The sequence below is a fragment of the Camelus ferus genome, chromosome 13 (genome assembly GCF_009834535.1).
Source record: "Camelus ferus isolate YT-003-E chromosome 13, BCGSAC_Cfer_1.0, whole genome shotgun sequence".
Lineage (NCBI taxonomy): Eukaryota > Metazoa > Chordata > Mammalia > Artiodactyla > Camelidae > Camelus > Camelus ferus.
In genome coordinates this window covers 7,571,685-7,585,749 of record NC_045708.1, presented here as the reverse complement: position 1 = coordinate 7,585,749, position 14,065 = coordinate 7,571,685, and the positions used below count along the sequence as shown (strand labels likewise).

Genomic DNA, 14,065 nt, shown 5'->3' with positions numbered 1-14,065 from the left:
AGAAACTTTGCACATTTAAAACAAACTACAGTATTTTATTTTCACAAAGCAGGATGCTTATGTACAGCATGAATTATTAACCATAGTGCCATTTACTTTCCTGTTTCAGCCATTTTTTGTAGCCAAGATAAAAGAGGAAGCTCTTTGAGCCCTTTTCTTACAAAGTAAATAAAAATAGATATATCTATATTGACTAAATATTTTAAGGCAGTTTTGTGCAAGCGTCCACAAGGGAGTTATCTTCACCGTCCGTTGGAGCTGCTGCCTCCACTAGACCCACTTCCTGCCGCTCAGCGCTGCACCCTATTGAGGCCGAGGAGTTGGGGGGGGGGGTGGCGCTCAGAGCCCAATTGCAAGGCCTAGTGCCGGAGAGTTTCCTCCAGTCACTTCCAACCTGGGTCCGTTTACCTCCAGCAGAATAGTTTTTGTCTTTAAAAAAAGTATAGACTGAAGGCAATTTCATTGGCTTTAAAAATAGAATCTCCCTTTCTCCACCACCCTCTTCCACTCCTTTCTCTCATATCCAAGGGAATCGAAATAATATGGTTCTTTTTAGCAAAGGGATGTTTTTCTGCCCTCAAATAACCTAGGCCCTAGAGAAAATGGGTAAAGTGATCTCACAAGTATTTTTCTTTCACAGAAAAAGCCTGTGGGAAAGAGAGGCTGCTGCTGTGCAGGGATCACAGGCAGAAAGCCCACTCAGCCAGCCCCTGAGAGGATGTGTCTGGACCCACTGTGTTTAAATACTTCCTCCCACTTCCTGAAACATCCTTAGCGCATCATTTTTTTGTCCTCCTGAGAGACTTGCTCTCTGATGGAGATGATAGGCCATTTTCCGTCCCTCCCCTTTCTCGACTCCCTTCCTCTCCTTCCCTGCCCTTTCCCAGCCTCCGTTTGTCTCCATTCCTCCAGCCCTGCTCCACAGCAGGCTTCTTTTTACGGCTGGAAGTCTTCTGGACGGATTTTCATCTCCACCCGTTTGAGGGAGTAGCTGGCCCCATGCCAGCCGTACCAGGTGATGCCATCCAGGTGCTTGTTGTGCTGTCCGAGGCGGTAGTAAACTCCATTGAGGTTGGAGTCTGTGCAGCAGTTGTACCAGTACCCACCTAGCACAAGAAACAGATCAGTGCTAGCATGGCCTCGGGAACAGAGAGACTAGGCAGCAGGGATTTGTGCTGTTTTTTGAGCAGAACCTAAGCCAGTAGAGCCAGTATCAAAAAGGAGTACCAGAGGCAGAATACCAGCTGTGCAATTATAAATTCACACTGTCTCCTCAAGTGGGGCTGTGGTCCTGCACCCAAACCCCCTGCTCCCAACCCCAGATCTCACCTTTCCTGAGCTGGGCACACTTGTCTAAGCAGTTGTCATTGTCCTTGTCCTTGGTGCTGAAGGCTGTGTTGTTATGATAGATGAGGGCGTCATTCCCCACGTTGCCACTGTAGTTCCCCAGGAAGAGGCGGTAACTGTTCAGCTCGTTGCCCAAAACGAAGTGGCTGTACTCGGCGTAGCGCTTGTTGCCCTCCCAGTCCTGTCAGGGGAGGCAGAGCCTTAGAAAAACTGCAGCAGGGCCTTGTTTCATCCCATCCTGCAGCACGTCTCTCTCTCCAGCTGCAGCCATTCATCTTTTAACTGCTGGGAATCTAGTAAGACTTTATTACTTGTTTACCTCTAGTTTAACACACTAACCTGGGAATCAGAAAACAAGGGTCCTAAATCAGACTTCTTTCCTGAGTCACCATATGGCCTGATTAGTCTCTCGTTCTCTTCCCCTTCACATCCCTGTCTGTAATGTGTAGGTGTGTGTTTTGCTGTATCCCACCCTGAGATGTCCTAGGAGGAACTTGAGGATATAGTGATGCTTCAGGGCCTTTGATGAGGGTCACCAACTGGGATCAGTAAGGTTTGTACATAGAGAGCCTCATCCCCCAGGCCAGGGCAGGGACCACGGTGTCTCAGCCCAGCTGACTGTTAGATTCCTCAGCTCTGGTCTGAGTCTGGCCTCTTCTTGTGTACCTATGCCTCACTTTTGTGAAAAATAGGAAAAAACCTCGTTTTCTTCAGCTGTAACTACAACCTGCAGGAGAACCATCACAATAAATATACCAGCCTCTGGTAAATAAGAGTAGGAGTGACACCCCCAGAATTGTGCGCTATTGTGCGTGGCGGCCCTGGTCCTGTCACGGGGACCCAGGCCTCATGCTTACCTCCATCTCCACACGTAGCCGGGTTGGCCGCCTGGAAAGCCGGTGAATGTGTTCATTCCCCAACCAGAAGTCCCCACGGATGCTGCCAAAGCCCTGCTTATACTGCTTCCAGTCCCGGTAGAAGGAGACAAGGCCACTCTTTCGTCTCTGAATGGTGGTCCAGCCGCCACCTGAAGTCTCCATGTCACAGAACACCTGGAGCAGAGAGGATGCTCTGGTCAAGACCTGCCGAGGCTGGCAGCATGAGCGGGAGGGCGCCTGCCCACCTTCCTTCTGTCCCTACGGAGCCAGTGGACGTGCACACTCTGCGGTCACGCTGGCTTACGGGCAGGCTGGGGGTGTCCCGAGGAAGATCCAAACTGAGGATGAGAGCGAGTGCACATCGAGTTTGAAGGGAAATAATTCAGGTACTTCTGATCTACTCCTTCCATGTTCCCTCTTTTCTCCTCCCATAAAGAGTAACTGCTGTAGGACCTGGCAAGGGATTTCAGCTAGTTAGGAGGTGGTGATCGCATATCTAACTGTGCTGGAAGGTTTGGTGTTTGGTTGAAAGTGATTTGAAGGGGCAAAACAGATGCCTAGATTTTTTTTCCCCTGTAAATTGAGTGTCTGTTTACCAGCTCTCTGGTATTTGGTGTGTGTGCTTCTCTGTCTTGAGTTTCCCTCTCTTTAGCCTGTGACTAGCCCTGTTGTACCCCGCCTTTGAGGGTGTGGAAGACAGATGACAGAACATGGGCAAGGGGCTGTGAGGACCTCACCTCCAGCTCAGGGCTGCCCAGGAAGTCATCGGGAGGAAGCTTATACACTCCAGAGATGCGGTAGTTCTTCTGGTACAGGGACGAGCAGTCATAGATGGCATCTACAAAAGGAGCAAACCACGGGGGTGAGCGCCCAAACCCAGGGGCTCCACAGCTGGCCAGCATCCCTGCTACACCTAAGTTGAAAGTTTAAAGACAGAGGCTTCATTTCTACTGTGAAATTTATGTGAGTGTTCATTACCAGGCAGTGTCTGGATTTGGGAGAGGTGGGCATCAGGAGACCAAGAAGGGGTATGTTTTGGCTTCACTGGTGGTGGGGCTGAGAGGTAGGGAAGCCCTTCACCTGGTTAGCACAACAGTACAATCAAACAGGTGGTTTCAGGTTTGCTCTGAAATAAATTATCCTGCTGTAGTTCTAGGACATGAATTCTGGAAACGTTACAGTGTGTGAGGGCCACTAACAGATGCTCCTGTTTAATGGATTCAACTTCTGGGACAGCCAGCCTTTGTTCCCAGATAAGTCATGGGTTCTCATAGGGCTGGTTTTATTGTCATTTCTCGGTTGGTTGGTTTGTTTTTCAGAGGTAATGGCTGTTGTCTACTAGGACCCTAATTAACCGAGATCTCTAATTTTCTCTTTTCCCCCTTAATCTAATACTGCCAGACAAATGAAAAGGCAAACACCCTGAGTAACCCATGGAGGCCTTCCCCTGGCACTGTTATTAAAACAGGGAAATGAGAGCTTTGGGCAGGCTGGCTTTCACTCTGGGGTTGATTTTAATGTTTCCTCAGCTGCCCTGGGGGCTAGTGCTTCATGGCAGATTTTGTCTCCCTGTTCTAAATATCAGAGCGTTCCTGGTGGGGAAGGGGGCAGCCTTTTCTGATAGGATTCTGAGGGCAGGAACTCTCACGTTTCCAGGAAATGCCTCCTGCCCTCTGTGTCTTGGGATTCTTTTCTTGGTGACTACTGCTCTGGTCGAGAAGGGCACACAGTTGGCAGATGGTACACTTCCACTATGGGAATTGTTCAAGGCAGAGCACATTGGGGAGGGCAAAATGAGACCCTTGTCTTGGCCCTCAGAGTTCTTCACTTCCTGTGACTGAGGAAAGTATCAACTTCCTGCTTTCTCCAAGGGGCTGGCTACTTCCAGAGTATAAATGTGACCCAACATCTAGTAATAGAGAAGAAAATGGGGAATGATGACCTTGGCGTGAGGAGTCAGAGGCCCAGCCGGAGAGCTGCGTTTGACTCCACAAACCTGCCTGCTGGGAGATGAGAACATCTGTTTGCAGGACCAGAGGTGGCACAGGTCACATTCCTCTGTCTGGCCTGGTCCTCTGCATATCTGGTTTCATCTCTCAGACCAAATCCAGACTTACTTGTCTGGCAAATGGCCTGAGAATACCTTTCTAATCCCAAACTGAGGGTCAGGCAGTACATGCTTAGAGAGTAATTTACACACATATTGGTTTAGATAACAAAATTTTTAAGGTTCATTTTTTATGTTAAAACTTTTTCTTCATTTGAACTGAGGATGACCAGTGATTTACTCTCTTCTTTGTTCTTGGCTTGGTTTATAATATGACCAAAAAGTTGGAGGTTTCTTTAAGTTTTTATATCAGCAATAAATGACACATCTATGGAATATGCTCCTTTCAACTAATAATTTCCTAATAATTTCAGAAAGCCAGATTTCCCTCTGAGCAATAAATTCACCTTGGTCTGTTCAAGCCAGGCTAATTAGAAACTGGAAGTTGTTTTGTAAAAGAAAACATTAAATGTATCTTATTTTTGGTCTACTAAAAATCCAAATTCCAGCATTGTATTTTCTTATTTCCTGAATTATAGGGGAGAGTTTTATCTGAGATCATGGGGAAAAATAGAAATATCAGAATTGGGGAACCTTGAGGAGCCAGTCCTTTTCTGAACATGAAGGAATTCTTCAGATGGCTCTGGGCGGTGTCTGGGCACTTAATTTTGAGCCAGTGAGAAGAGTTAGATTTAGAGAGAGGACACAGAATTCCATTAATGCCCATTCCATTAAATCACAGGGACCCAAGAGAACTGTTTGTGGGGAAAACTTTGCTTCTAGAGATGTTACAATTTTGGTGTTCATTCCTGTTTCCTTAGTACTGAAGGTACAGCCTGTCGGCTCTGGATAAGGAAGTGAACTAATCAGGAAGACTTGAACCCTCTTTCTAAGACTTACTGCGTGACTTTGAGCAAACCACATGATCTCTCTGTGCTCCAAGATGGTAATTCATACCTTCAATACGATGAAACATTGTAGGAATGAAAGAGACCTGGGTAAATTCACAGAACATTAGAAATCAACAGAAATACTTTGTAAGCTTTTGCTAAAGAGAAAATAGAGCTGGTGGCATGTACCCGAGAAAGTAAACCCTACAAGAACCGCCAGTGATTGTTCTGACAACCATGTAACCTAGAAGCACCACTGCAGGCAGGAGACTCTCAGCTGCTGGAGGGGGAGGATGGTGAGCAGTGTGAGGACACGTCCTCCTTACCTGCCGAGGTCTGAGTGACAGTCTGCGCTGCCTGCAGCTGCATGATGTCGATCTGGTTGTTCATCTCAGAGAACTTGCTCTCGGCATCTGTGAGCCGCGACTCCATGCGCTTGGAAGTGCTCTCCAGCTCCATCACCTGCATGACCACGCTGACCCAGTCCCTCTCCTGCTTCTTGCCCAGGTCGCTCAGCAGACTGCTTAGGTTGGCAATTTGGGCCTTGAGCTCCTTCACCTCTTCACAGCAGGAGGCCAGTGTGAGCTCTGCAGGTGTCTTGCGCTTAGGGGGCTTCTGTGGCCACACTGGGTGGCTGACAAAGGCCACGATGAAAATGCAGAGCCAGGCCACGGCTGAGAGAGTCTTTTTCAGCATCTTTCGTGGCCCTGGGTGAGGAAGGATCTTCCTTTGGGGGAATCTGGATATGCCCGGCTGAGGCTTGCAGAGCTGCCGCAGATTCTAACCTACCACTTTCACTCTTGGTGGACTTCCCACTTTGTTGTTTTCTCTCTCTCCTTGCTCTCTCTTAGCCTTTCTCAAAACTTGAGTTTCTGAAAGTGCAGCTTAATTGGGCATCCCATGGCTTTCCTTCCCAAGTCTGAATGCTCTGCAAACTCAGCATCTTAAATATTGTTTGCTGCCTGCACCTCCACCCCCACCATGGTCGTGCATGGTGCCTTAGCCCCTCCCAGCTCATCTGGGAGGGTCAGGTGCCTGTTGGGTGAAGTCAGCGTAAACTTAGGCCAGAGGAGGGGAGGAGAGAGACGGGGGCGAGTCTTTCTTTCCTTGCCTGCACAGTCTCTGGGCTGAGACAAGAGGATTGAATTTGTGTTTCCAGTTTCGCCTATTAGATTGTGCCCCTGCCAGCCACTGGCTCAGCTCTATCAGCAAGCAGGGCAGGGCCAGAAGAATTTCCACATTCCATTCTGAAGGTTATATAACCATGGGGTGAGCATAAGGTAGGCAAAGAGAGTTGGGAATGAGAGTCGCCACTCACCCAGGGAGACCTGTTAATGCAATCCATGCTGTTTATGCGAGGAGCTAGTATGTTTTGGCATCCTTCTGCGTATGCTTTTAACAAGGCTGGTTATTCCTTTCTCTGATCATCATTCAGTGTTTTACAAAACCCTCTTTCAGCCTGGATCTAACGCCGTCTTATATTTGAAAATTTCCAACTTATCAAAGCTTTAGAATTGAAAGGATAGAGTAAATCTCATAGGAAGCAAAAAAAGACTTTGCAGTTTGTACCCACAGGATTTGCCCAGTTGTTTTTCTTTTTACATACTTTCTCCTTTGGTAAAGAGTAAGCCAGTACTAGCCTCTCACACTTGACATTTGGCAAGGGGGTGTCAGTGATGGCAGCAGGGGAAAATGCAGGTCTTGGTCCTGGAATGAGTGCCCACACGGCCATCGGTCCTCAGGCAGAACAAAGAACAGGCCCAGCCGTGGCCCATGGTTCTAAACTTGGGAAGTATGGTAAAACATAGAGGAAAGAATTCCCGTTGCCTGATAAGCCTTATCTAGAGTCTCATTTCCTTTTCTCAATGGAATACGGTTTGTAAATTTAAAATTATTCTCTAGGGGGAGAGTATAGCTCAAGTGGTAGAGTTCCTGCTTAGCATGCACAAGGTCCTGGATTCAATCCCCAGTACCTCCATTAAAAAAATAAGTAAGTAAGTAAACCTGAGTACCTACCTCCCTTTCCCCAAAACAAACAAGCAAAAAACTAAAAAACTAAAATTATTCTCTATACATGATATGTATCCCTGAAAATAGGCATGTTGTGATTTTTCATGTACTGTATTTAAAGGACATTCTTCCTTTGAAAAGAAATGTGGGAAAAAACTTGGTTTTCAGCAAACCTTAAATCCTTAAAATGAGCTTTTCACTAAGAATGTAAGCACAGGCCCTCTGTCCTTACACAGTAACTGTCTTTGGAACATACCCTTGCCATTCCCCTGTTGTGGAGTCTCTGAGGCAGCTCAGGAACGTTGCTGTTCGCTGTCGGTCCTCCACACACAAGCCTGATGCCTGGCAGCCCTCCTTCTCGCCGTGACCCCAGGCCCTTTTCCAGCCCGAGCTTCTGCTTCTCACAGTCATTTCTGTTCAGGCAGCTGGAGTCACCAAACACTGTCTTTTTCTGTAAATCGAAAAGCAGTAGTAGATCAGGTAAATCAAAGTTTGTTCTCTCACCTCCTCATCTTCTTTGCCTCCTTAGGAGTGAGGATGTTGCTGGCAACCTGTACCAACTTGTCATTCTGCTCCAGAGTCTATTTAGGACAGGCACTATCAGTCGGTCCCCGCTCTCTCTTTGCAACTATCGAGTCCAGCTGGGCACTGCAGTCTGAGCTTGCAGGGTCCACGTCACTCACGTGAACCTTGCCCCGATTGGCCACATCCTACAGGGGGCATTTAGCAGGGCCTTTAAATTCCACATGGATCTTCAAGATGATCTCCTCGCCATCAAATGACACTGAGCTTAAACGTGTGCCACAGAAGTGCCATGTGACACTGTCACATATAGTGTGACACATGAACCGCGCTGCCTTGGAGCTCCACGGAGCAGCATGGTAGAGGACGTCATGGAACATGGCGCTCTGTGAACTCCCAGCTGGCTTTCTGTTTGTTCTCCCCAGGAGCCACTTTCCCTGCCCGAACAGAAAAATGTTATGAATAGGATTTCATAACTGGGCAGAAAATGAATCAGTCATTCATATTTGCAACCCGTGTAGCAGTCCTTTCCAGGAAAGGTAGGAAGGGGTTCCTAAGTTTGGACCAGATGCATCTAGCTTTTAGCACAAGTACCTACTCTCTGGCATTTGTTTTCTGGAAACTTATATCTAACATAAGGCTTAAGTCGGAGACAGAAACTTTTCATTTGAAGATTTTCTCAAATTGCCTCAGCTGTCCAAATCTCAATACCCACTCCCCAATCTTGAGAAAAACAGCTAATTAAGAGTACAGCTCATGCCAGATTATCTACCCTCCAAAATATCCACAACCCGAGGTATGTCCTAGATTCTGAATTTCTAAAAGTTGGAAAAATAAGCCCTTGTTTTGAGTACAGCTAAGCCAGTAGAGAAAACCAGGACGAATGTGGAGGCCTAGAGCGGTGTTCCCTTCTCTGAGAGCCTTCTAATCCCTTGTCTGCCCTTCAGTGAACAAAGTGCCCATAACAATGGGAATTAATTGAGAAAATATGGAAAACCTGGGTTGGACACCTTACAGTTTTTCCTTTCCTCCATTTTGCTGGTGGTGAAAGAGGGTCAGCTTGGTGCTCCTGGGAAAGACGCTTCTGAAAAGACAGCGTATGTTCTTAATGAGAAAAGCCAGTGAGCTTTTGCTTCACAGTCTGGGCTGCTCTGCTGTGGGCTGGCACCAAGGATTGGAGGCATCCAAGCATCCTGGGGGCTCCAGAGCAGAGAAGGTCTCTTCTACCCCAGTGGGGGCGTCATGTCTCATTTTCTTGAAAATGCCCCTATCGGAGAGATTCCTCATTTTCCAGTGTATTCCTGCCCCTGCCTACCCTTACTTCATGCTCTCAGGACTGGGGAGGGAGAGACAGCTGCCCTCAGTGACAGGCTCTCAGTTTGTGGAATGAATACATCTCAGAACCTGCCTTGTTATTAGTTTAATTGTGTGCTTCATGGTCATATTTTACTTCTTCTGAAGTCTTCTAATGTGTCACGGCTGGCCTTCCTATATATGGACATTTACTCCCTGACCCTTCTACTGCTCAGCCCTATTTCTATCTCTGCTGCAAGCCCAAGTCCATCACAGCAGGCATTTCCACCTCTTCCACAAGCCTTCTAGTTCACCACCTCTGCCAAAGAGTGTGTCCTGGGCTTATTAGAAACCTCCTTTCAGAGTCTATGGTTTAATTATAGCACCTGGCAAAACACTCTGTCCCTGATCCCTCTTAGGAACCTGTAGCATCGTCTGCTCTGCTAGCCACCATGCAAATTGCAGAGCAGTGGCAATGCCAGCCCCGCCTCCAGTGCCTGCAGTCTAGTGGCGAGACAGACAGCTGACCTCAGGGTGGTGTGACCGACTGGGGTGGGGGACACTGCAGAGGAGCAGTGCCCAGCCCAGCTGAGGTTCTAGAAGGCCCCCCAAGTGATAGCCAGGTTTTTTGTTTGTTTGTTTTGTTTTGTTTTAATGAGGAAGTAGCCAAAGTGGAAGGGGGCATTCTGAGCAAAGGTGCAGGTGTATGAAAAACCTGGGCTTATAAAACGTAAGTAGCAAGTGAGCACAGGAGTCAAGAAGGAGGTGAAGGGGCAGCAGGAACTAAAGCTGGAGGAGTGGCGGGGAGCTGGGCCTAAGGGACCTTACGAATCCGGATTACTCAAGAGACAGAGCCTGGGGGGAAGGAATCCAAGAAGCTTTTACCTCTTGCTTTATTTTCTTGAGTCTTACCAGGAAGATGGCTCTTCATATTGCCAAACAAGATTTTTAACTGGAAGTGGGTGGCTTAGAACATTAGAATTTCTTAAAATTGTACTGCATTCATATTAAATACTCTGAAGGGGTCATCTGGCTTGAGATTAAGGAGGCAGTATATGAAGGACTTTACTTAGGTCTAGAATCAGAGAAATCTGGGTTCCAGGCACTTCCCATCACTTGATATTTATATCACCCTGAGCAAATTAATTAACTTTTCTGAGTTTACCAATCTGTGAAATGGGGATAAAAATCATACTACTTCACTTAATAGGATTTTTGTGAGGGTTAAATTAAATATAGCAAAAGATTGAAAATAACTAAGGCATTTTTGAATAAGAAAAACAAATTTGGAGAAACTACCCTACTAGAAATCAAGATTTATCCCAAAGCTAAAGTAAGTAAGGCCATGCAGTATTAGCACAAGGACAGCAAATGGAGCAGGACGCAGTGTCCAGAGACAGACCCACGCGTTCATGGACACTTGATCATGACAAGGTAGCACCACAGAACAATGAGGAAAAGACAGTCGTTACAGTAAGTTCTGCGGGGTCAGCTAGGTAGCCTTATGGCAGGTAAAGCTCTTGACCCTTACCTCATACCACACACAAAACCTCAAGTCCAGGAGATTTAAATTCTAAACCTGAAAACAATAAGGCTTCTAGAAGACATATAGGAGATTATCTCCAGCATCTTGGGATAAGCAAAGATTTCTTAAACAAGATTCAAAAACCGCTGACCGTAAAGGAAAACACTACCAAATGCAATAAAAGGAGTCATTTCTTTTCGTTGGAAAATACCATGAAGAGAGTGAGAAGGCAAGAAGACATCTCCAATACATAGCTCTGTGTATACTGTATCAGGGTATATATAGAACTCTTACCAAACAAACAGAAAAAATAGCTGATTAAAAGACTGGCAAGAGATGTGAACAGGCACTTATTTCACAAAAGACTATAACCAAAAGGCCAATCAATACATGAAAAACTGCTCAAGCTCAGTAGTCATTTATGGAAACAGATTTAAACTGTAAGATGTACCTTACACACCAACTAAAATGGAGGACTGAAATGGAAAACACTGAAAATACCAAGTGTTGACAAAGATGGGGAGCAAAAACATAAAAAATTAAAAAAACATGTGGAGCAACTGGGATTTTCCTGCCCTTCTGATAAAGATGTAAATTGGTAAAAAAACAAACAAACAAACAAACAAAAACACCTTGGAGGGCTGTTTGTCAGTATCTCCTGAAGCTGAATGTGCCCTGTAACCCAGCAATTCTGCGTCTAGGTTTGCTCCCAACAGAAACGCAAGCTCACGTGCACCGGAGACACACACAGGGATGTTTGTGGCGACACTACTTATCGTAGCCCCAAACTGAAAACAACCTAAAACCCCCATCAACGGCAAGACAGATAAAGTGTGGTATGTTCACACAGTGACATACGATTCAGCAATAAAAAGAGAAAACTACCGTGGCGTGCCGTAATGTGGAGTGTCTCACACAAACATAATGCTGCGTGGTTCTGTAGAGCTCAAACCCTGGTGAGACTAGTCAGTTGTGTCAGAAGTCAGATGGTTGGTACCTCCGGGGATGAGGAAGGAGGCCGTGACCGAGAGGAGACTTGGGCGCTCCTGGGATGCTGGCAGTGCGTCACGCTCTGATTCTTGGTCTGGGTGGTAGTTGCAAGGGTATCTTCACTTTGTGATAATTTATCAAGCTGAGCACTTAGGTGTATACTTCCCTGTGTGTGTGTATATATGTTACACTTCAACCAAGAAGTTTTTTTAAAACTAGGTAATGTGCATAAAACACTTTGAATTGTGTCTGACACTTAGTCCGTATCCAGCAAATACTCAGTAGTCGTATTTTGGTATGCCATTATCATTTCATCAGAAAAACCTTCCCTGCCCACTCGAATCTAAAATAAGTCCCGTTTGCTATTCTCCATCTCAGTGCTCTGTTTTCTTTGTGGTGTTGACCTCCACAGCGCTTATTTCCATCTATTTTTTGTGTATCTACTTCGCTGACCTGTAAGCTCTGCGAAAGCAAAGACCTTGCCTGTCTCTTCCACCATAGCAGTTCTGGCATCCAGAGTTCCGCACAAAGCCTGAGACAAAAGAGGTGCTGTGTTGGAACTTGTCAAATGAAAGAATGAATTCCCAACAGAAGGTTCTCTGCCCCTAAATAAGCATGTGTCATGAAGACGTAGGGTCTCTCCCTGTGGTCGTTGCCAGTGTTCTATCTTGGGAAGTTCTTCGTTGTAGGGCACTGCCTTGTCTCCTGCTTCGGCATTTTCCTCCGTAGACCTTTGTTATAGAGTCAAAGAAAGTGGAAACTGGAAGAGTTGAGATCATTTGGTTCAAACTTCTTTATTTTTCTTTTAATTTATTTTTTTTTTGTTTTTTGGGTTTTTTCTGAGGGGGAGGTAATTAGGTTTATTTCTTTCTTTCTTTCTAGTGGAGGTACTGGGGATCGAACCCAGGACCTTGTGCATGCTAGGCATGCACTCTACCACTTGAGCTATACCCTCCCCCTAAACTTCTTTATTTTTAACGACTTGAGGTAGCATCCTTGTTGTATAATCACTCTGTATCTCTGAAAACCATCGATTTACATCTCACCCCTCTTTACATATGAAGAAGATCAGTAAGAGGGCCACAGAGCATTTGGGGTAGGGTTCTGTCCCCCTGCTGTTTATTCTGGAGGCCTGTGTGAATGGTATGTCCAGTGACTTCAACCCACATTGGCCTGTCAGTGGACCCTCATCACAGCCCAAGTGGCCACATGCAGCAGCTGATGTTGAAAACAGAACAAAAGTAACATCGTATCTCTGAGCAGCAGTGTTCCCCATAATTAATCCAGGAACCTAGCAAATCTTGTCTGTCTCCAAAGGGGAGTCAAATGCCCATCACATTGCAGTTGCAGAAAATCTCTCTTAGCCAGAGATGAGACCCTGCTGGGCACAGGGCAAGATCACAAGTCTGCACCCAGTCGTCCTGGGGCTGCGGGGCCTCCCTTCAGCCTGGGCCTTTGCTGCCCTGACTTAGGCAGCACTAGCAGGAAAGGGACTGTAATTGTTTGAGAGTGTTAAAGAAATCGAGCCAGTTTGCCTGAGCAACCAAATAATGGTGAGGGTGACTGGGCTTTACAGTCTACAGGCAAGGGGCTAGATGGACGAACAAACCCACTCTGTGTCTTAATTCTAAACACATGTTCCCAAGGTATCACTGTTGCGTTGCTTGGAAATCTAAAGCCAGCTTCTACAGTTCTTCCTGGCTTCCAGAAAAGGTACAGTCTTGTTCTTTTCCCACATCTCTGCCTGAAGAAAAAACACTCCATCCAGAGGGGTGAGGATTTGCTCAAAGCTCCTCACTTCTTGGTAAAAACACATTCCAAACCTCTGGGCTCATGGTCTCTTCAAAAGTGCTAGTGTGCCTCTAGGAACCTGTATCCCTTGTAGAAAAGCTCTAAGCAGCAAAGAGTGGGCGGGTGGAGGAAAACCCTGTGTAGCCAGAGTACAAGCACAGATTGTGTCTTTCTTTCTAGCCCTGTCTTTTTCTTTAACACCTTTTTACATCCAGCCATGCCCAAGAGGCAAGTCTCTCACCAGTCACCAGTAGAGTGTAAATTTATTTCTGGCCACTCTGAAGGCTTCTTACAGGTCCACTTTACAACAGCTTGCCTCTGTACAGCCGCCAAGGAAAGCTGCTTTTTAGTGCAGGAAGCTAGCCATCACTGAGGAGCTGTACAATGGGAAGAGTCCTGAGGTTTCTCCCAAAGCTGACCAAAAGGACACAGGGCCTTTCATTGCAGCCCAAGACCATTCTGAAGGGTGCAGCTTGCTGTAGGTCAGTAGTACACCTCTGCTCTTGCACTGTGTCTAGCTCATTGTGGATGACTGGAGATTTAATGGGACCACTCGGATGGTGGGTTAGTGAAGCTGCTTCTGATTTTTATCTACCAATATGGTGAGGGGGTGGACTGCTGGCAATCAAACGGTGTCGTGGTGCTCTGAAACTTTGAATCGTAAGCTGTATCTGATTTCAGACATGTTAAAGTGTGAAGAAAGTGAGCATCTTAGAACTGATGAAATACAGTAGGTGTCCCATGGCCATCTCTGACACAGTCTGTCCCAGTG

The 14,065-nt window shown here is 46.4% G+C and overlaps 2 protein-coding genes across 5 annotated transcripts in view; one reads left to right on the top strand and one right to left on the bottom strand.

The window, feature by feature from the left end:
* MTOR (mechanistic target of rapamycin kinase) overlaps nucleotides 1-14,065 on the top strand; it is a 115,696-nt gene that overhangs the window by 51,276 nt on the left and 50,355 nt on the right. The gene's annotated exons all lie outside the window — the stretch shown is intronic.
* Nucleotides 15-6,281, bottom strand: ANGPTL7 (angiopoietin like 7). The gene is made up of 5 exons (XM_014555250.2): nucleotides 5,489-6,281; nucleotides 2,963-3,063; nucleotides 2,205-2,399; nucleotides 1,330-1,528; nucleotides 15-1,106 (listed from the first exon to the last, which is right to left on the bottom strand). Exons 1-5 carry the CDS (start codon nucleotides 5,856-5,858, stop codon nucleotides 937-939), a joined length of 1,035 nt encoding a protein of 344 aa, XP_014410736.1. The 5' UTR covers nucleotides 5,859-6,281; the 3' UTR covers nucleotides 15-936.

Excerpts from the sequence above, each read along its gene's own strand:
- ANGPTL7 (XM_014555250.2), bottom strand. The coding sequence starts at position 5,858 with ATGCTGAAAAAGACTCTCTCAGCCGTGGCCTGGCTCTGCATTTTCATC. Across the intron at positions 3,064-5,488 it reads TGTCACTCAGACCTCGGCAG|ATGCCATCTATGACTGCTCG; the intron begins GTAAGGAGGACG and ends CTCCTTTTGTAG. Across the intron at positions 1,107-1,329 it reads GTGTGCCCAGCTCAGGAAAG|GTGGGTACTGGTACAACTGC; the intron begins GTGAGATCTGGG and ends TTCTTGTGCTAG.